This window comes from Miniopterus schreibersii, assembly GCF_964146895.1.
Source record: "Miniopterus schreibersii genome assembly, chromosome: 5".
NCBI lineage: Eukaryota > Metazoa > Chordata > Mammalia > Chiroptera > Miniopteridae > Miniopterus > Miniopterus schreibersii.
Genome location: NC_138106.1, coordinates 88,760,403 through 88,783,161, shown reverse-complemented (window position 1 = coordinate 88,783,161; position 22,759 = coordinate 88,760,403). Strand labels below are relative to the sequence as shown.

The following is a 22,759-nucleotide window of genomic DNA, read 5'->3' as shown; positions in this document are numbered from 1 at the left end:
TTCCATGTGTCCTGCCTCTGTTTCCATTTTGTTTGTCAAGCAGTTACTTGAGAAACTATAGTGATGAAAAATTTATGTCTTATTTCACAGCTCAAAGTTATGAAGTTTCAGGATGAATTGGAATCTGGAAAAAGACCTAAAAAACCAGGCCAGAGCTTTCAGGAGCAAGTGGAACACTACAGAGATAAACTTCTTCAACGAGTAAGGAATAGTATACTCAGTAACATGCATTTTCCAAAATTACTTGTTTGACTACCTAGAATATTGGTATATTGATGTATTAAGGAGAATGTGTTTCAAATTGCATCCTTTGATGTGTAAATGCTGGATACTGGTAGACAATTAGTAACATTTGAAATTTGATGTTTTACAATTATTTCAACTTGTAAAAGGGTTAGGGCCACAGCATAATATTTTATTGTAGATATTACCTGTAAACAAGAAAATCCTGCTAAGAGTATGTTTTTAAAACTGGAAGACCCAATAGGAAGAATATTTGTGACAATGAGACACCAGAAACCATGAGAAGTGGCATAGAGACAAACAGATGGAGTTAGGGTTTAGAAAGTTCATGTAGGACTCTTTTTCCATTGTTTTCAAGGAGGGACAGCAGGCGTAGCCTACCTCATCAGTGAGCTCTAAACTTTTGAAGGACCTGATATTCTTGTACATTAAAAAATATGTAGGGGTACAGAGGATTTTAGAACAAGGAGACCCATGTGGTAATTGTTGGGAGAACCCAGGAATTTTATTGAGACTACTGTATCTTGACTCATTATAAAAAAAAGATTATATAGAAAGAGAAATAGGAAAAACAATCACTACAAAGCTATTACTGGCATAAAACGTGATGGGAGCAGCAAGGTGGCAAAACAACTTTGGTGCTGCCTTTTCTCTGTGACTCTGGGTGATCATCCCAATTTTGCAGGATTGTGAGTTAGATAATAGCTGCTATTACATTTTGTTATTGAATTAAAATGTTTAAAATATTTAAGTATTTTAACTGTAGTTTGATTTTTATAAATTATCAAAATATAGAGGAAATTATATTGTGCAGACACCAGAAGCAGTCTCCTCCGCCTCACTTTTTAAATTTGTACTCTACATTATATATTTTGAATAGAGATAATTGAGATTTTTAAAAAGGTGTTATTTATCTGTCCCACATGAATCCCTTTGGAGATGGTGGCAGGTGTTTGATCTTCATGGAAGACTCTACCTTGGGATGCTCATTGGTCCTGATGGTAGTAATACCTGTATTAGCATTTTAGCCTCCTGCCTTCCAGATTGCATTTGGGGAGGAGGCTGTGTTTCTTGAAGGTATATACAAGGGATGGGCAGACTGTAGCCATCACCTCATTTTTGTAAATAAACTTATGGCTCACAGCCATTCTCCCGTGGCAGAGTTGAATACTTTTGACAGTGACTGTGGCCCACAAAGCAGAAAGTGTTTACTATCTGGCTCTTTACAAATGTTGCCAACATTTGGTATAGGCTTTTTATCAGCTATCAGATAGCTTTCTGGAGGTACAGAAATCATAGAGAAGTTAAGTTCCTGGTAGGAGAGATCTCCGTGGGCTTTGTGGGTTCCTTGTCTGTAGCTACTCCTTTAATTACATAATCAACAGAAATTCTAATTTCAAGTGAGAAGTGGGATCCGAGGATGAGGAAATTATCCTTATTGTAGCATCTAAGGATGAGGAAATTGTTTTTTCTGGTTTATATAATTGTATAGTCACATAGCCAGTTTTTACTTTCATAAGTTAGGATTTAAAATTTCCAATACAATTGGTACTTGTCTCTCATCAGTAAGATTTTCTGATGGATGATTATCGTGAATAGTTATTTCTCCTTTTCAGCCTGTGGCTTTGGTAATAGCTCTCTCTTGACTAAATCAACTTGCTGCGCAATTAGTGTCACTGCTATTTTATTGTTGTCTGAAATGCAGTGTCAGTGTATTGTTGGCTTGTAGAGGGACAGCACTCTACAGGTGTTCGTTGTGAGCCTTAGCTCCAGAGCTTGGCTCAGATCCTGGCTTCCTTCTGTGTGACCATGGGTGTGGCACGTAGCCGCTCGGAGTCTGGGTTTTCATCTTTAGAACGAGGGTGAAAGTACTGCTCCTGTGGCGGTTGGAAGGCAGGCTGGCGGGGTATGTGACAGCTGTTTGGCCACTGCTGGCCTAGGGCGAGCGTCAGTGAGTGTAGCTGCTGTCCCAGTGGCGCTCGCTGTTCAGCCTAAGGAGGAGAAGTGGCTTGTTTTTCTGGAAGAGAAGGTACTTTTTAAAAATATTAGTGATTTAAAATTAGTTAAGTGGAAGAGAATGTATCATTACGTAAGCGAGATGAACCCAGATTGGTGTTTTTAATGACTAAATGTTCTTTCTTTAAAAAAACAAAACAGGAGAAAGAGAAAGAATTAGAAAGAGAACGAGAAAGAGACAAGAAGGATAAAGAGAAACTGGAGTCTCGGTCCAAGGACAAGAAGGAAAAGGAGGAGTGCACCCCCACCCGGAAGGAGAGGTACCGCCCCTGCCCCCCCTGCCGCCGGCCCAGCCCCAGCCCTGTCGCTGTCAGGTGCCCTCCCTGCCGAGTCCAGCACTAGAAAAGGCTTTGTCCATGACGATAGGCTGGTTCTTGCCGCCAGGAGGCAGAACCAGCTGGGAAACGATGGTCAGCTGGCGCTCGGCTCGGTGGACTCGGCCATCACCCCTTTACCTCTCTGCATGGTCCATAGGGTCCCTTAGCCTTAGGTCAGTGCTGAGGATTCAGGTACTGTACTGGGTCTCAGATACAGGCTTAAATAACTAAACAGCTTGCTAGATCTTGTTGCCTCCAGTATAAGCATTTCTTCTGTGCTGAGTCTGCTACCTATAAACTTGCATCTCCTGGTCCTCCTCGAAAGGAGATTATGTACATAGACTGTAAGGACTTGTTCCTCACTTTGTCTTTATTCTAATACAAATCGCTTTTAATTTTTATTTTCTACTTTTATAATCCCTAAATCTCTGATTTAATAGAGAATTGCTTCAATGAACAGTTAACTTTTTTCTAATAAAAACCAAGTGAATGCAAGTAAAAAAAATTCTGGCTTAGTCACTCTACAAATAATTACAAATAGCATAATTATTGGTTAAATGGTAAATCTGTTTTTTTCTTTTTTATTATTTTGATATAACTTCAGATTTACAGAAAAGTTACAGGAATAGTATAAAGAATTTCCAGATATCTTTTGCCCATGTTTCTCAAATGTTAAATATTTCTACTTCTACCTTATTTTCTTCTTTCTTCCCCCAACCATACAAGAGTAACTTGCCAACAAGATGCCCCATTATCTTAGTTTCAAGATTGTGAAATTAACATTAAAACAACTTACCTGATTAGATACTTTAGTGAAATTTTGTCCATTGTCTCAGTAATCTCTTTTAGCAAAAGAAAGTCCAATTTTGTTGAATTCAGTTTTTGTCTTGACCAGTCTGTCTTTAAGACTTAATTGGTTCTTGGTATAAAAGGCTTTGAATGTTGTTGGAAAATAACATCAGTAAAGTTAGTGTAAACTGGTAGGAGTTAATAGCAAATTTAGTAGAAGGAAATTGAATACCTGATCTTTTGCTGACTTATGGACTGTTTGGGGGCTTTGTTCCATAGGAAAAGGCGACACAGTACGTCCCCTAGCCCATCTCGCAGTAGCAGTGGTAGACGAGTGAAGTCCCCATCACCAAAGTCGGAACGATCCGAGCGTTCAGAAAGATCTCATAAAGAGAGCTCACGGTCGAGGTCATCTCACAAAGACTCTCCCAGAGATGTTAGCAAAAAGGCCAAAAGGTAAATGCAAGTCATTTTTTGCAATATTTCAAATACCAGTTTCCTTGTCATTCCACCAGCTTTGAAAGTAATTTTGTTGGTAGCTATTTCTTAAAAGATTTTAGAAAACCAGAAAGAGATACTCTCATTTTAGATTATGCCTTTCCACCTCCTAACACCAGCCTCATGACTAAAGCACAAGAAGGCTTCTGATGAGTAAAGCCAGCCAAGAACGTGAGCATTACACCCAGTGTTCCCTGTGGGATAGGGAGGTAGCTGCTTTACTTTTCATTCTGCTCTTAATTTCTATAGAACATTCTTTGATTTTTGTCAAGGCTGAAAGAAATATACCCCCCTCCCCATCCCCCGATCTTAGTAGCAAGTTTTTGGATAGTGATTTGTGAAAATAAATGCCATTTCTTCAGTGTATAATTTAGTGTATACTTTATTCCTGTAGTTCCAGAAAAGTGGTTCGGAAATATTTTATTTATCTGGTGTTATTTTTTTGAGAGCTGAAACTTTATTATTGTAACCATTTTTAGTAAAATCTTTATATAAAATAGATAAGTACATTATTTATTTGTTTTGGTAACCTTCATGAACAGCACTTGCAAAATTATGCTGCCTTACATGGTTCCCTTGAATGATACTGCAATAGTTGGAGCCTTTTCCTCAAGGAGATAGGCTGCAAAGCTGTCTTGTGTTTAAAATTTTGCGAATGGTATTAGATGTCATTTTGAACTTTATCTTGTAGATTTAGAGGTTCAAAAACTGCAACTCCTCAGTCCTGCCTCGAGATTTTGACTCAGTAGGTCAGGGTGATAAGGCTCAGGAACCTTTCTTTTTAAGCAAGCGCAGTACTGATGACCTGTGTGATGCACAGGATGTACGAAATCTGTGCGCGCCCACGTGTGCAGTAGTCGGAGTATAGATCCAGAAAGTTTACAACCTTCTGTGTTTCAGTGACTTTTGTTGTGTTCAGTTAAAGCTCATTTTAGATAATTTAAGGAGTCATTTTTGATCACATGAGTTCTGTGATAAATTATTTTTGTTTGTTTCCTCAGATCACCATCTGGTTCAAGGACACCTAAAAGGTCTAGGCGATCGCGGTCTAGATCCCCTAAAAAATCAGGGAAGAAATCCAGATCCCAGTCCCGATCTCCACACAGGTCTCATAAAAAGTCAAAGAAAAACAAACACTGACAAACATTTTTAAGATGCTGTCACTTATTGGAAATGCGATTTTGTTTTGTGCCTGAACGGTCTGTTTTTAAAAAAAAAAAAAAAATCAAATGAAAGAGCATTCCTGGGGTTTTTGTTTATTTGTTTGTGAACGCATGTGTAAGCTCATGAGCAACCGCATCTGTAGACCTGTCATGTTTTATATTGTGTAAATTACTTTCGTTGTGGCTGTTTTCAAGATGAAATTTTTATTGTGGTAATGAATTTCATCAGAAATGTGTATAATGGGCCTGCTGGCAGTAGCAGTGTTTTGCTTTAGGATGCTGTGACTTAGCAAAACTAATGCAGATGTCTCCCCGTTTTGTAGCTTTGACAGTTTGAATTAGATTTCAAATAAAATCTGAAGAGAAAACCACAATGTTGTTTTTTTGCCCTATTGGTGACATCAGTCCCTTAAAGTCCCACTAAGTGAGTTTAGCGCTTCTGTGTTTCTATACCTAACGCACTTTACAAGCTCCATTGTTCAAGCAGCTCAAGTTTTATATTTACTAAGATGACTGTAAAAATTAGAGAACCTGAGACTACTATTTGGTAGGTTTACCCCAGTTTCTGTGATGAGGTCCTCTGGGTAATACTAGTACCCACAGGTCAGAAGACAGGGTGAATGTGACATGGTCTGTTGTTAATGGGATGGTTGGCTACCATATTTTTACTTTTTTCAAAGAAGCAATATGACTTTAATACACTCAGCCTGTGTCCTGAGCAACTGCTTATTATTAGGGAATTAAATCTCCATCTTTTGATTTCATCTGGTATGAAAGAAGTGTATTTTAAAAGAAATTTTTGAACAAGAGTTGGCCATAGGATTACTTGTTTGATAGTTGCCCCTTTAGGGCCCTCTGTAGGCTATCTTCAAACCCTGATTAGTACAAGGTTCTGTTTAAAGCACCTTTGTTTTTTGTTTTGTTTTTTAAAAAGATATAGTGTTAGCTTTAAGTAAAATTTAAAAATAAAATAGTTTTAAGGAAACTTAACATCCAGTGGTTTGTAAGTTCAAGGTACAGAAAGTTAATCTGAACCATTTGCAGAATTGAAATCTGTTAGGCAGTGGGAGAAACATTGCTGCCATCCGAGGAAGAAATGAGAGACCGTGCATGGTGTTGATCACACTGTTGCTATAAATGCAGCGGGATAAAGGCCTGTGTGACTTGAACTGACACCGCTCTTTCTGAATCTGCCTCCGGTTCTCATTTGGGCACTTTATACTGTGATTTGATGGGGGTTTCCCCTTAAAAGAGAGGAGAAAACTATTCCCAGTAATAGGTTGTTTTGAGTTACTTGCTTTTTAAAAATATCTTCAAGTTGTTTTATTTAATCTTGCCTAGTCACAAAATAAAATAAGATGTACCCATTTTGGGGGGAGTTAGGTATACTAGCTGAGCAGTGGGCCATGCTATTGCCAAACTGGGCAAGGCCTGCAGTAGCTTTAGAAATGAGCCAACCAGTTTATTTTACTTGGTAGTTCTTACCAATATGCAATAGTGCTTGGAAATTATTCTTTTATAGTTCACCCTTTTGTTCATATTTGTTAATTTCTAAATGTTGCTCAGAATAAACATGAACATTTGGTGCTGGTTTTTAAAAACCTACAAATATAGCCATTTTTAAAGTTACATGTTTTTCTTTGTTCATTGCCTGAGAGAATGGAATTTTATATAATTACCCTTTTTTTTTTTTGCAAAAATAATAATGTTGAGTTTGTGCTGATTTGGGCGTTCCATCATTCTCTGGTATCCAGTATAGGCTTAGAAATACTTAGGCAGTGGTTTGCCAATCAGGTTGCAAGGAATGTTATTTCTGTCTCTTTTGAAAAATATGCTGGAGAGGTAGGAGTGAGTAGAAATTGTTAGGTCAGTTTTGGGTGCTTATTCGTAGTATTTTTTCTACTGCAATAGGATTTAGCAGATCTTTTCATTTATATCCAGATAATGGTGAACATTGTTTATGTCACAGTGGGTAAGACTCCCCCTGTTGGATGGATGGGTGGGGATTGCTTAGGCTTAATAGAATATGTATTCTCTGAAGTTTGTTAATGAGTGTATTATATTGTATTGGGGTTTTTTTCTGGAATTGCAAATAATATTGTTAGATAGTTTATTTCCAATTTTACTTAATGAGAAAATATCTAAAGTAGCCTGTTTAATTCTCCATGGATTCTCTGAAAGTTTAATGGGACCAGGAATTGATGATTAGTAAGGGGAGAGGCATTCTACCATATTTTTATAACAGCATATTATTCATGTTTCCTATCTAAAGAACACTCTTAATTGGATAGTGAAATTTCTCCAGGTTGACTGAAATGTTCATAGGCAGGGCCTTCTAGTTACAGGAAATGCCCTGTTCTGGCTCTGTGATAGGCAGTTACTGTCTTCTGCTGTAGTTGTCTGCTCTTATAAAGGGCATCACGTAAACCCTTGACTCTCTAACCCAACCCTTTGTACACAGGGATTCCTTACCAGGTTATTATCATGTTATCTCCTCTCTTCTGCAGGTGAGAGAAAGTAAGTAAATGGTGCTCTGTTTCTTACCAGAGAGACCTGTGATGGAAAAAATCATGTGTGGAAATTGTTTTTTGACACTGTATTTACTTGTTACTGTTAGTAAGTGTATGGGCATTTCTGAACTGTAACATGTTGAGAACTTAGAGATTAAAGAACTAAACAAAAAGCCCTGACCCCAAAGAATGCTCTTATTTTGTCTCAGAATGTTTTTGGCTTTTCAGCTAAAGTTTGCAGAAGTTACTATACCCTCACCTAATTTTCTTTATTACAGACCATCCCTGTGGGCTTACCCTGAGACTTTTATCCTAATTAAAGAATCTCAGAGGGAAGAAATTTTGTATTTTCCCCCAAAAAACTTTAATATTCTTGAGCACTTGAAAATATTTTTAAGAAATTCCAGTTGTGATGTAATTTAGGTTTATTAGAAATATTCTGTACGCATTTGCCTCTGTGGTGGTATAAGTTCTGAAAAATTATATGGCCGTGGTAATAGTTTATCATTTTGATTATTAAAAATGAGAGCAAATTAATCTGTTTGCCAAAGTTACCCTATTCTTAGATGACCACAACAGTATGGTTTCTTTAGCAGAGAAAATTGTTTTTAAAAATAAATAGCACCACTTTTCTACGACTGTACATTTAAGAAGTAAGAGCTTTTTTCCCCTTTGTTTTCCTCTTCTATTTTAATGGAAAAGCTAATTAGAGGAAATTCAGTGTAGATACTGATGAAGGCACTAGCGTAAGTTTAAAGGAGCACATATCTGTCAGGACTCAGAGAGCTTGGCTTAGGCACATTTCACATGCATGTTTTAGAGTAGAGTTTAGGGGCCTTTAATTCATTGTCCTTTTGGCTTTTTCTTTATTTTGTTATCAACTTCCCAGGACTTAGATAATACACAGATGCCAACCCCAGGGGAGTGCTGTGATGACAGACCGTGGGGACTGCTGCTGCTCAGGTGAGCCCCGTCCCACTGGTCGCCGTCTGCTCCGCGCCCTCCAAGCTTCGTGGACGTGGGCTACACGCATAACTTACGAATTTATAGATCTGTAGATAAAATGTCCTCATTCATTTCACTTGTAATTATGCTTGGAGTGTTTGTGATTTATCTTTTCACTTCAGCAGGCTCTTGTACATTTTATCTTTGGTGATTTTAACTATCTGGAAAGACAGTTTTTCAGAAATGAAAATAATACAGTTGAAGTCAACTCAGCTGAATTGTTCCCCAGTAAGACAGCGTCTTTTGGGTGAACCGATTCCTTAACTGAGTTACTCTTGATTTGAGGGTCAAGTGTATTGTGGAGCTGCTTTCCAGGCTGTCACTTTATAGTTTTTCTGCATAAAGATATACAGTTATAAAGGTTGTAGAATTTCCCTTTTGTTGTTGTTTTTTGACTTTTGATTACTTTAATAAAAATACGTTGTTTTTATAGCAAACTGTAGACTGTTCACGTAATTTTCTCCATATAGTTTTCTAATGCGAGCCCAGTAAACCACCTAGTTCTCGGCAGCTTTCTCCAAGTGAAATAAGTGATGTGATTTCACATGTTTAAACTACAATAAAATATTTTCATGACAGATTGTTCTCTTGATTAGGAAGTTTTATTTCATTATTGGTCCCCCTTTTGTGGAGTTACTTTGTTTTATTTCATTGAGGAAAATTTCAAATGTGTACAATAGTAGAATTAATACCCATCAACCTGCAAATATCAACCTATTAGTATGTATTTAAATGTTTTTAAAGCATAACCACAGTGTCATTATCACATTAAAAATAATTCAGTTCCCTTTAAAAAATTTTTAATTGTGGTAAAATACTTATAACAAAATTTACCATCCTAACCACTCAGGTGTCCAGTTCAGCAGTGATAAGTGTGTTCACATTGCTGTGCAACCAGTCTCCACGACTTTTCATCTCACAGAATCAAAACTTACTAAACAGCAACGTCCCGTCCCCGTCGTGCCGCCCCCCCCCCCCCCCCGACAGCCTCCACTGCTCTTCTTGTGAGTTGGATACTCCAGGTGCCTCAGGTGCCTGTGACAGGCGCACTCAGCACAGTGCCCTCAAGGTTCGTTCACGTGGTGGCGGGTGGCTGGTTCCTTTTTAAGGCCTGCTTTTTCCCCCTAGCTGGTTTGGCTCAGTGGTTAGAGTGTCTGTCCATGGACTAAAGCGTCCTGGGTTCGATTCTTGCCAAGCGCACATGCATCGGCTGCAGGCTCAGCCCTGTTTGAGGTGCGTGCAGGAGGCAACCAATTGATGTGTGTCTCTCACATCGATGTCTCTTTCTCTCTCTCTCTCTCTGAAAAGCAATGGAAAAAATATCATTGGGTGAGGGTTAAAAAAATACCAATAAAATAAAAGTGAAGCCTACTTTTTCTTTTAAGCTTCTGTATTCCTGATAGGATTCGAAAAGGATTTTTCCCAAATGGCACGTTAGTATTTTTTATCCTGAGTAAAACCTTCAAAAGAAAACAAAGTATTACCAAGTATATATGCCACCTACTCCACACCACTTTCTTTACCATTTTTATCACTTTTTATATGGTTGTGTATGATGTAGTTTAATCTCAACACTTCATAGCAGGGGTACAAAATATATTTTCAAAGCAAACTATGATTTTGAAATTGTACAGTATTAATGTCAGTGACCACAACAAATGCTTCCTTAGTTTTATTTTTATTGCCTGATGAAAAGAAACTGAAATTTTGGCATTGAGTAAACTCTGTTTGTATTAGATACTCATTTTGCTGTGGAGTCATGTTTGGACTTGAATACCAGCTCTTCCTCACTCTTTGATCTTTCGGAATCTTATTTTTGTGCTTATAAAGTGGGGTGGTAACCTTATGTGTTCACTGTAAGGACGAAATCACTTGTAAATCACTGGCACACGGTTATCATACAGTGGTATTTAAAATTCATAAACATTCAGCCCGGCCGGCCTGGCTCAGCAGTTGAGCATCGGCCTAGGGTCCAGGAGGTAGTGGTTCGATCCCCTGTCAGCGCACAGGCCTGGGTTTCGGGCTCCATTCCCAGCAGGGGGTGTGCAGGAGGCAGCCGATTCATGACATCATTGATGTTTCTGTCTGTCTCCTTTCCTCTAAAATCAATAAAGACATAAAAAATTGAAAAAAATTTATGAACATTCAGTATTTCTGAAAACTATGTGACCATCTTTTAAAACTAACACTACAATTCCATGGCACTGGTACCTTTAAAAGATATTTTCTTGTACTTGATTTGTATTTAACGGATTTTACAAATTTACATTTGGCGATGTCCTGGTTTACTGCACACTGAATGTCACTTTATAATCTGCTTTCCTATAGTTCTGGACATTTAATTCTTAATCTCCTTTGAGAAAAACATTTTTATTGAGTGGATTTTTAAAAATTTTTATTATGTGTCATTTATTATTATAGAATTGCATAAACCAAAGTTCCTGAAAGGAAGCCCATAAAAGAAATCTCAATGTAAACAGCTTAAGTTGGATATATGTGGAGTAGAAAGAGCCTGGAGAATAGTATTAAATATGCTGCACTGAATTTTTTTGTCCAACTTCAAAGTAAAAAAACCCAAATTATTAGAGCTGAGAAGTAATGTATAATTTTCACAGAATAAGTGGACAGAGAACAGTATCCTGAGAGAAGACTCAAAAGAGGGTTAATGTATAATTGAACTATTTTGTGTGTATTTGCAAGTTATAGTTTTTATTTTCAGATTACACAGAAATACAGTAGCAAGCTGAAGCTATAGAGTTTGAAAAGCAAGTTACACTTTAAATTCTACTCAGGATGTTTGTGAAGCTCTTTGGAGTTCTAGAAGCTGCACAAACATGAATTTGGAAGAACAGAAGTTTGGTTAAAAACATGCCTGGCCTCCCATCTAGCTGAGACCTTGGCATTGAAGCCGATAAGCCCCTCGCCGTGTACGCAGCCGGCCCAGCCCAGCAGCGGAGCGGCTCTGGCACGTGAAGTGCGGTCAGATGATCTTGTTAGGCATATTTTGTTTTATTGCCCTTCAGTAGCTATTGGGTGTGAGCAGTTTCAGATTGTTTTTGGCTGTGCTAATGTTTTAATAAAGGATTTGTCAAATTCTTCATTTATTCCTGGGAAAATTAATAGCTTAATGTAGGTCTCCATCATGGGGTGAGCCGTCTAACCCAAAAGGTGTTGTACGTAGATTTTTATCTTTGTAGTCTCCACAATAGCATTTAGCTAATGTGAATTTCAACTCAATTTCAAGACCACATGTGCCATAAGTGTTCCATAGGGTGCTTACCCTCAACGCCCTATATATCCTGTTTTAAGAATGTTTCCTTCCCAGAAAAGCCTGCAGCATGTCCAGCTCTGTGTCAAACACTGGACATGTGTGTGTGTGACAAGCAGACTCTTCCTCAAGATGCTGGCTTAATTTCGAACTGATCTCCCTGAAAGCATGGTTCATTTTCCTTGCGTAGCAGGCATGTGTGAGGAAGTCTTAAAGCAGGAAATGATTTTTTGGTTGGTTCTGACGTGAGCTTTTCCAAGCCTCGCAGATTACTTTTCATTTGCGTGTACTCTAACGAAATGGTGTAGTCTTTATTTGTGTCTATCACACAGTAAAACCTGACTAACGGTGTGAAGAATGCGGCAGCTCTGGTGCTAAGATAAGAACTACTCTGCCTACTGTACGTTTCTGAGTTTGTAATATGTGAGCGAGCGTCCTTTCTCATGTTCATCCACAGTGGCGACCGATACTGCCCTGCCCAGTAACGGGTCGTGCTTCCCTTCAAGGGCCTCCGCCTGTCACAATGGATTCAAAGGACGTGGCTGCACAGACCACCTCACGCTTTCCTGTACCTCCCGTCCTTGTGTCACCTGGATGATGGGGGAAAGCCATCAAGCTCTTTAAGGACCTGAGGATACTAATACCTGCCCGTTCATCCTGGACGTTGGTCCTTGGTCGGTTACTGTGATGTGCTCTCGCTGGGACCGACGGCCCTCCAGGGCCTTGCAGACACCATGTCTGGAAGGCAGACCTTTTGATGAAAATGGAGGCAGGGAGAACACTTGGAGAAAGCAGAGGATTGCCTCGCCCTCACCTCTTCGGATTTCATTCTAGTACCTTTTCCCCTCCCCATTTTCTCTGAAGCTTTTTGTTCTTTCCTTGCAGAATATGTTGCAGACAAGGTAAATAATGCGAAACTATCTGGTCTTGCTTAAATGGTATTTCTCTCTGATTACTTTGTACTGATTACTTTGGCCAAAGCATCGTCCGATGCAAGAAGACAGGCAGGTGGGGCATGAAGTAGGTGCAGTCACTCCCTTAACCTCATGGGTGAGTGAGTCTCGTCAGACCTCGATATTTTGGGTGGTTGTGATTTCTAAAGAAATTTCTGACCGTGATCATCTTTAAAGTTGGCTTAGCTCCTACAGGGCGTGAAAGGGAGAACCTCACCGGAGCTGAGTGCCTCCTTGAAAACTTAGCTCTATTTTGTAGCCCAATAGGACTTGGCCAACCATACGAAATGGCAAAGCTTGGGTTCCAGTCACTTTCCAGCTGTGTGGCCTTGGCCAGGTTGCTTAACAAGAGGTGTTCTGAGCCATGTCCTCGTCTGCAGCATGAGTGTGCCACCTAATGGGTTAGTGAGGTGTGCCGGGTCCTTGGGCACAACCACAGAGACCGTCTCCAGCTAAATGAGGCAAGAGGAGTCCAGTGGGATCCTATGGAGACTCAGAATTGACAGTGCAGCTGGGAGGCCAGTGTGGGAATCCCGGGATTTGAGACAGCATCAGGCCTGGGAGCAGGGTTACAGCAGGGGGCCGGCTTGCCTGGTCCCTCCAGGAAGGGCCACAGCTCAGCTTCCCTCAGCTAGTGTCCTTTGGCTGGAGGTTTGGGTTCCAGGGAGGGGGACCTGATGGGCCTAACTTTCTAGGTTACAAACTTGAAGATACAACCTTAATGGCTACAAATGATCGTTTATTAGTTTGGCAAGACAGTTAGAAACTTGGGTTTCTACTTTTCTGTTCTAAATAACACTGATGAGCACCTTGTGCATAACATTTTTGTTTTCATTCTTTAAAAAATCTTTGGGATTGCCAGATATGGAATTACTGGGTCAAAGAATATAAACACTTTAAAATTCATGTGATACCAGCTTTTTCCCCAAAAAGGTGCTACTTTAGACTTCCTGTAATGCTAGGGAATGAGTATTTCACCACTCCTGTGCCAGCGTCGGGAGTGCTGGTTGCCATTGGCACAGAGGAACTAGGAATGTTCAGAAAAGAGGCGGAGGATGTGAGCGCTGGAGGACTGTGGGGGAAGGCTTGTGATTGCCATGTATGATCTCATTTGGAAATAACACCGGAGGTCTTGGTTTGAGGTCTTGTGTCAGGTGTGGCTTCAGTCCCTCTCCTTTGCCCTAGTAGACACAGGTGCACATGAGTCGGGTTGCCCCGTGGGACTGATTTCAGAGAGACAGAAGGGCCTAGACACCCCAGGGCGTCTTCTGAACAGGTAGGTCCAAGCACCATGTTGCCTAATAAGGAAATCCATTCAGGAGCTGCCCATTTTCTTGAAAAGGACCTAGGCCGGAGCTGGAGCCAGGCAGCTTGGGCCCTCCCATGAACTAGCTGTGTGAGCTTGAGCTTGGCCTCAGGTTCCTTGTGAGCCAGTCAAATCACCATTTCTCAGACACCAGTCCCACACCAGCTGCATCTGCATCACATGGGAACTGTCAGGACTCAGATTCCAGGTCCCACCTTTGAGATCCTGCTTTAGCAGGTCTGGGGTGGGGCCTAGGACGTGAAATACAGATTACTTTTCATTATGGAAAATGCAAACACACAGAAGTACGAGCATTCATATAACGAACCCAACCTCAACAATGTGCCATCGCGCAGAGGTGTGTGCACTTCCGTTAGGGGCACGTATGTCGGGCTGTTTCTTTCTGTGACGGTGGCAGCCATTGATGACCATTCTGTCCATTAATTCGTTATGGTCGATCGTGATGCCCTAAATTCATTCCCTTTCATGTACCAGCTGAGTTAAAGCAGAGAGACTTCCTAGTCTCCGTTTGCTCTTCCATGGGAGGTTCAGATAGGAAAGGCTTAAATGCTACCTGTAGTTTTCAAAAGCATTTGGATTCTGGGATATCTCTACCACCCTCCAAAGTGACCACTGAAGTTTTATTATTTTAGCATCATCATTACCTCATGGATTTTAGTGTTTTTGCTGTGCTTTAATCCATTGCAATTCTTATCCATGGAATTGCTCTCTGGCCAGTGGGGACCTCTTCAAGTTGGCTCTTGGGTATTTTGACACAGGACATTGGTCTTTCATCGCTTCCCTGAAACCAGTCTCCACTCTCCAGGCTCATCTGCACATTTTTTCTTCCAGACCTCAAATGGCATGTCCCAGGCTTTCGTGGAACTCAGACTCCTCGGGTAATTCTGATGTGCAGCCAAGTTTTGGAAACTTTGGGTTAGATTTGAGGGTCCTTCCAACTCCAAAATGCTGTTTTTTTCTTGCCAATTAAAATAGCAAAAATATGTTGGAGAAGATTTTTAAACATTTATATGAAATGAGAATATATTTCAATACCTGATATTCTTTTTTGTTTGTTTGCTGCACTTGAAATTGGTGCAACTTTTTAAAATGCAGTTTGACCAAATGTATCATTTCCTATATGTTTTCATACACTTTGACCCAGAAATCCCACTTTTAGAAATCTGGTGTAAGGAAATGATTTTTTTATTTTATTTTATGGAAAAAGATGCAGATATTAAAGCTTTATTTACAAACTGTAGAAAATTAGATGCAACTCGAACATCCAAAAACGGGAAGGGTTTGGTAGATTGCAGAGAATTTACTGGAAGGACTATTATGAGGCCATTAAATGATGCCCGGGAAGACTGTGCAGCCAGATGCAAAATTGTGTGTATGACCTTGTGTGAAAACATGCATCTAAAATGGTTTAAGTGAAATATATCAAAACAATAGATGGCAGTAGGTTAGTAGACTTACGTGTGATTTGTCTCTACCCACCCCCTTTTCCAATACCCCCCCCCCCCATATTATTTAAAATTCTACAGGGCTGTGATCTTACCTGTTTATCCGACCTGCAGGACCAGGTCATTTAGAAACAGCAGGGCTTAGGGGAAGGGGCCAGAGCTTAGGCACAACCCAGAGTCTGGGCCTTGCCTAGGGAGAATGTGGGAGGATATATGGGCACAGGGGTGACAGTGGACACGACTGCCCCGCAGTCTCGCCTGAGTCTTTTCACTTGCCGACACAGTCCAGCTGGGAGCCTGGACCCCTCTCCTGGCTGACACCACGGAGAGGGAGGGGGCTGTGGTTCGGGTTCACACCGGGGAGTTCGGTGCAGGAGCTTGATGGGGACGAGGGTCCTAGCGGGCGTGCTGAACAGCCTGGGGTACTGTGTTCAGGTAGCTCATGGAGCGGGTGACAGTTTGTTTGGGGCCCCCCTTTTCATTGCTTAGATTAGAACAAGCTCCCCTGGGTTGTATTCATTGGTGTGTGAGGCATGTTTTTTCAGACCCTCCTTCCATCTGAAGGCCCTTCCCTAGCTTCCCCTCTCCTGATGGGGTGGGAGTGGGGGTGGGCAGGTGCCTGAGGGGAAACTGAGGGTGAGGAAGGGCTAAGCCCCAGGCCAGCTGCTGGCACCTAGCCCCGCCTCTTTCACCCACATCTCTGGACTCTACTCACGGGCACTCTTACCCCAGGGCCAGCGAGGGGTAAGGCTGGGGGGCAGGTAGGAGCTGGCCCCTAGGACAGGAATGGCGGAGAGGATCGGACTCTCGTGAGAAGTGCAGGATCTGCGGGGGACTGATGCGGTCTGACCAGTTCTTTAGGAAAACCACTGGCATCGGAGCAGGGAAGGCGTTGGCAGGAGGTGCAGGCCACAGGAGGGCCGCCAGCGTGGGCAGAGGGAAGGCCCCAGGTGCTGACCAGAGCTGGCAGCAGTGCTAGGGTCGTTGGGTACCCCTGAGGACAAAGTGACCACTATGTGCCACATTCTACTGCTTGTCCTCTTTGCTCAGAGCCAAACCACATTGTTAGTCCCTTGGCTGCTTTAACCAGTCTCCCCAAACTCAGTGGCTACAACCCCCCAGATTCGCTCTCACAGCCTGAGGCCTGGAGTCTAAAATCCAGGTGGCTGCAGCTTCCTCCTTCCAGGGCTGCACCCTCGCTGGGGCTCCCGGCCCCAAACACCTCACTCGGACCTTCGCTCGTCCGCACGTGTCCTCTGTGACACAGACCCTCTCGCCCTCTCATTAGGACCCTCTGATGACAGTGGGCCTGCCACAGAATCCAGGACAGTCACCTCATAGCAAGTGTCTTAACCTAATCACACTGCAGGCTCCGTGCACCAAAAGGTCATTGGTTTGATTCCTCATCAGGGCACATGCCTCGGTTGTAGGTTCGATCCCTGGTTGGAGCGCCTGCGGGAGGCAGTTGATGGGTGTTTCTCTCTCACATCAGTGTTTCTCTCTCTCTTAAGTCAATGAAAAACATCCTTGGGTGATAAAAAAATGTATTGCGCTTTATAATTTTTGATGGGTTTTTTAATTTTCCTTAAAAAATACACCAATGCCTCCTTTTTTCAAGAATTCAGTGAAGCAGGCTAGTGTCAAACCTCCATGTTTTAGGTGGGAAACCGAGGCCCACTGGAGATCTGACCCCTGCCTGAGCGGGGTCCCCACCCTCCAGAGTCAGTGCTAAATGAGTCAGGGTGCTGAGCCGAATGCCACATAAACCGACTGGCGCGGACCGAGGAGAAGCAGCGTCACTGGGTGGCTCTGAGTCCCCAGGAGGGAGGTGCGCCGGGCAGAGGGGTGGCAGGAGAGGCACAGACCCCCGTCCCCTGCGCCGCTCACCCCGGATTCCCATCTGTTCTGCCTGCGAGGCGCTGGTCAGCCGAGCTGAGGTCGGAGGCCCGAGTGGGAGCCCCTCCGCTCCAGGGGGGGACTCACGCTGGCAAGTTTTCAAACGCGGTTGCTAGTGAAGTGTGTGTACAGGTCATTTACCCATTTCTTTACCGAGTTGATAACTCATTAAATTCTTTCTGAAAAGTCCTTCAACATCTTTCTTTGGGAAATTTCTGGGAAACAATAAAAAGCATAAGAAGCTGAGAGCCAGCTTACCCTCAAACCATAAATTTAAAATTACATATGTTTCCCTCTCAGACTAAACTACGTATTGTCAGCAGTGTATATATCGGGTTATTTAGAAATGCTTGGGGCGTGGAATTCATAAGGAGCCCTGGGGTGCCTTCATCTCTCATTTTACTGGCTATCAGGCACAGTCCGAGAGGAACAGAAACAAGCAATTGAAGAAAACAAATTCTCATTTGCTGTGTTTTAGATTTTCAGAAATGATAATGTTTTAACACCGTAACCCTAGAAAGCTGAGGAGCAGTTTACTTGAGCCCATGACTTGCATCTTGGTTTTTCTGTAACTGAGATAAAGCATCTCACCCAGACCGCTTTGATCTGCTGGAAGTTCATGCCACTGCTTTCAGCCGCATCGATGGCCATGTGTGGAAGCTCAGCACAACCTGTCATTAAGATGCGGCAGGGCCCAGTCCTGAGGTGCTGGCCGGTTCGGTGAGTGGGTCGGTTCCCCGTGGGAACACGGAATTTAGCTTCCACGTTGCGTGAAGGAGCAGGCAGCTCAGCCTCCCAGCCTGTGGAGAAGTCAGACAGGGACCTCAGCACTTGATTCTGGCTTGATAACCGGGTGAAGGTGCTCACAGGCTCACACCCCAGGATTTCCCTGCTGCCTGGCCCCGCTCTCCCGGGCTGCATCACCCACTGCCTCCTGGGCCAGCACTCCCTGGCAGCCACAGCCTCATCGGTTGGCACTTCTGACCACGGGAAGCAGCCCTCCAGTCCTTCGCCTCAAAACACCAGTGCTGGCCAAATGCGCAAAACGAGGGAAACCTTGGGAAGCTCCCAGATCAAGAAAGCAAAATCAGTGTTTAGAGCATCGGCCCTCAGACTGATGCCTTGGTTGGGGTGAGTGCAGGAGGCAACCAATCCATCCACGTTTTTCTCCCTCCCTCTCTCTCCCGTGCCAGTCTCTGAAAAAGCAATGGAAAAAATATCCTTGGGTGAAGGTTAAAAAACAAAAAACCCAAAATGCAAAATCCAAAGATCTCTTGGAGGTGTAGGCATCTGGGTGGCATTTTGCTGGATTTAGAACAACTCTGTTCTGATCTCAGGAAAGAACTTCGCTGCAGTTCAGGGATAGGTTTCCTCGTGGCATTCATGTAGACCTGCACCCAGGAACCCTGGCCCCACGCCCTGGGAAAAATGACTCCTATGATCTTAGCTGTCTTTGTTAGGACTGCGAGTGTGTGGAGCTGATGTGTTGAGAGCAGGAGTCTGAAGACTCATAAGGAACCACTGCTCTCCCCTCTTGCCCACCTCCCTACAGGCACTGTCTCACTTGTCCCCACAGAAGGAGGGAGAGGGGCACTTTCTCATTTCACCAGTAGTTTTTGCTATAACCTCTCAGCCTCAATCCTCAAGGTGGTATCAGGCTAAGGATTGTAATTAAAATAAAATTTTAAAAATTTATCTTTATTGTTGAAAGTATTACAAATGTACCCCTTTTCCCCCCATTGATCCCCTCCACCCCACATCCACCCCACCCCCAGGCCTTCCCCATACCAATGTCTGTGTCCATGGGTTATGCATATGTGAGTATAAATTCTTTGGTTAATCTCTCCCCCCCCACCCCCCCACCCCCACCTTCCCTCTGAGATCCCTCAGTCTGTTCCATGCTTCTATGCCTCTGGATCTATGACACTTGTCTCTCTCTGACTGGCTTATTTCACTTAGCATAATACTCTCCAGGTCCCACTGTGCTGTCCCAAAGGGTAAGGGATCCTTCTTTTTTATAGCTGCATAGTATTCCATGCTGTAAATGTCTAAGAAGATGCTTGATATGATTTCAATCTTCTTGAACTTGTAGAGACTTGTTCTGTGTCCTAACATGTCTCTTTGAAAATGTCCCATGTGCACTTGAGGAGAAAGCCTATTCTGCAGCTTTGGGGTGAAATGTTCTGTAAATGTCAATTAAATCCATCTGATCTAGTGAGTCATTTAGAGTCACTGTTTCCTTGTTGATTTTTTGTCTGGAAGATCTATGCAGTGAAGTCAGTGGGGTGTTAAAGTCTGTGAGTGTGTTGCTGTCGATATGATCTCTCCTTTAAAGTCCTCCAGAAGTTTTTTTTGTTTTTTGTTTTTTGCAGCCTGTGTGAGTCTTTTGTTCTGAGGTGGGTCTCTTGTAGATATTTAGGTCTTGTTTTCTTATCCATTCACCTACCCTATGTCCTTTGATTGGAGTATTGAATCCATTTATTTATATTTAAGGTTATTATCGATAAGTATTTATCTATTGCTATTTTATTTCTTTATGCCTATGTTTCTATTTCAACTTCTTATTACAGCAACCCCTTTAACATTTCTCGCAATGCTGTTTGGTGGTGATAATCTCCTTTAGCCTTTTTTGTTTTTGTCTGGGAAGCTCTTTATTTCACCATCTGTTTTGAATGATAGCCTTGATGGATAGAGTAGTCTTGGTTTCAGATCATTGCTTTTCATTCCCTTGAATACTTTGTGCCATTTCCTTCTGGCCTGTAGAGTTTCTGATGAGAAGTCAGCTGACGGGCTCATGGGAGCTTCTTTGTAGGTAACAGATTGCTTTTCTCTTGCTGCCTTTAAGGTTCTCTCTTTGTCTTGAATTTTTGGCATTTTAATGTGTCTGGGCATGGGCCTCTTTGGGTTCTTCTTGCTTGGGACTCTCTGTGCTTCCTGAACTTGTGTGACTTTTTCCTCAACAGGTTAGGGACGTTTTCTGCCATTATTTCTTCAAACAGGTTCTCTAACCCTTGCTTACTTTCGACCTCCTCTGGCACTCTTGTGATGTGAATATTGTTACATTTCATATTGTCCCACAGCTCCCTTAAACTGTCCTGTTTTTTAATTGTTCTTTCCTTTTTGGATCTCTGAGTAATTTTTTCTCCCCTGTCTTCTAATTCACTGATCTGATCCTCAGCTTATCCTAATCTGATGATTTTTCCTTCCAATATTTTTATTTTATTTCTACTATGTCATTCTTAATTTCCTTCATAGTTTCCATTTCTTTTCTCCTGCTGTTGAGCATCCTTATGATCAGTATTCTGAACTCTATATCTGATAGATTGCTTCGCCATTTCATTTAGCTTTTCTTCTGGAGAATTCTTTTGTTCTTTTGTGATAGGCAGTTAGACAGACGTGAGCAGAGTAAGGACCATGGGCCAGGTACTGAAGGTCATCAGGGTGGAAAGCCCTGGATGCCTAGCAAAGGACAATTGTAGGGTGGGACCTTGCCCCCAGTGTGGCCTTTCCTCCCCTAGCATATTGCTGGCCATGCGGTTTGGACCCCCTGACCTTTCCTCCCTGGAGATAACATCTGGGCCTCAGTTGTATCCCAGCTCCAGGCCCAGAAAAGGAGCAAAACCAGCCACGGCTGACCTCAGGACCAGCTGCATTGGATAATGACCCTGGTGCCAACCAATCAATCAGTGGAGACCACAACCCTGAAAGGATACACCTGCAAAGCTGTTGAATATTACAATGAGATCTTCCCCTGGGACCTCCCCTAAAATCTCCTCTGTTAAAACCATTAGGACGGAGAACCCAGAGCCCTCCTCCTGGGAGCATGTCCGTGCCTTTCCCTTTTCCTTCCCTTTCTCTTCCCCTTCTCTCTCCACCCTGCCTCCCCAGGCATGTTACCATTAGCTTCCTCAGTCCCAAACCCCAAAGGCCCTTCCTTGGCCTCTAAAACTTATTTTCTAAACCCATTTCTTCTAGGAATGCCTTCTTCCACCTCTGTACTTTTATGAAATAAATGTTTTCTTTCAGTTTGGGTCTTGGCTCTGCTTTCCTAGCCAGAACTCAAGTTCCAAGGTTGCTGAACCCAGGTCTGGTCTGACCCCTCTGGACTAACACCCAGTGCCGTTCCCATTGCCTACAACACTTTCATTTTGGGCTTGTTTTTTTTGTCTCCCCATTTTGGCTGCCTGTTTGGATTTGTTTCTATGTATTAGGTAGATCTGCTAGGACTTCTAGGCTTTTGGATGTTGTTTGTGACTGGTCTTGAGTATCCTGTTTGAAGTTTTGCACACTCCACATCTGTGGTTCCCTCTGCTGGGTCTGGGTGTGTTTGGACAAGACCAAGATGCACATGAAGGTCTGCTATTCCACGCCCTGGGTCCAGAAGCAAATCAGGCAAAGACTCAAAGCACCCAGAAGCTGTTATTCAGTCTCTTAACAAGCCTCAAGCTGTAGAAACTCCACAGGATGGGGCATGAGAGGTTTTCCAGCAGGATGGTACAATTGCTTCCCTGCCCTCCACCCCAGGCAAAAGCTGCTTGGAAGGTAAATGTCTGCCTGAGAAAGATGTCCTCTGCCATATGGGGGAATGACTCAGCACAGGAATCCAGATAGCTGCCCTCTGAGCTCCCCCAAGGCATCACCGCTGAACTCTTCACACAGCTCTAGTCCACTCTGCCCTCCCTCCACTGGAGCCCAAGGTGAGTGGCTGCACAAGAAACTTTGTGTGTTGGCCCTTTAAGGGGGGGCCTGCAGTTCCAGCTGCCTCTCCCTGGCAGACAGAAACCGGGCTGCTTTTTACAGCCAGATGTTACGTGGGCACCTTGCTCAGTTCTGGTTCTCTGGGTTGGGGAGCCCAGCCTGGGGTTTAGGCCCCAGAGTCCTCAGTGGGAACCCCCACAGCTGATATCCCTTGGGACCATCAGCTGCTGCCTGTGGGAGCCTGGTCAGCCTTCTCGCACCTCTGCACGTTTTACCAGTCTCTATATGGTCTCCCCTTTTCCTCCTTGGTTATGAGGGTGCTCTCCAGCTTGTCTTCAGTTGATTATTCACAATAGTTTTTATATATTTCAGTTGTAATGCCAGTTTAGTCCTGGGAGAGTGTCAGTATAGGTTCCATTCAATCCGCCATCAAAATAATTTTTTTTCAATTACAGTTTACAGTCAATATTATTTTGTATTAGTTTCAGGTGTATGCATAGTGGTTAGACAATCATATACTTTACAAACGGATCTCCATGATATTTTCAGTACCCCCTGGCACCCTACTTAGTTATTACAATATAATTGACTACATTCTCTGTGCTGTACTTTACATCCCCATGACTATTCT

At 42.7% G+C, this 22,759-nt stretch overlaps 1 protein-coding gene across 5 annotated transcripts in view; it reads left to right on the top strand.

Annotated features, from left to right (window-relative positions):
• U2SURP (U2 snRNP associated SURP domain containing) overlaps nucleotides 1–8,978 on the top strand; it is a 52,393-nt gene extending 43,415 nt beyond the window's left edge. For 3 of the 5 annotated variants that reach the window (XM_081137856.1, XM_081137854.1, XM_081137855.1), the window contains exons 25-28: nucleotides 91–201; nucleotides 2,401–2,519; nucleotides 3,645–3,821; nucleotides 4,865–8,978. In XM_081137856.1, the coding sequence (XP_080993982.1) occupies nucleotides 91–201; nucleotides 2,401–2,519; nucleotides 3,645–3,821; nucleotides 4,865–5,003 (546 nt within the window). In that variant the 3' untranslated portion in view covers nucleotides 5,004–8,978. Of the gene's footprint in view, nucleotides 1–90; nucleotides 202–2,400; nucleotides 2,520–3,644; nucleotides 3,822–3,954; nucleotides 4,035–4,864 lie in introns of all 5 variants that reach the window. The other 2 variants (XR_013998830.1, XM_081137857.1) reach the window with 2 other exon arrangements.
• The last annotated feature ends 13,781 nt before the right edge of the window (nucleotides 8,979–22,759 follow it).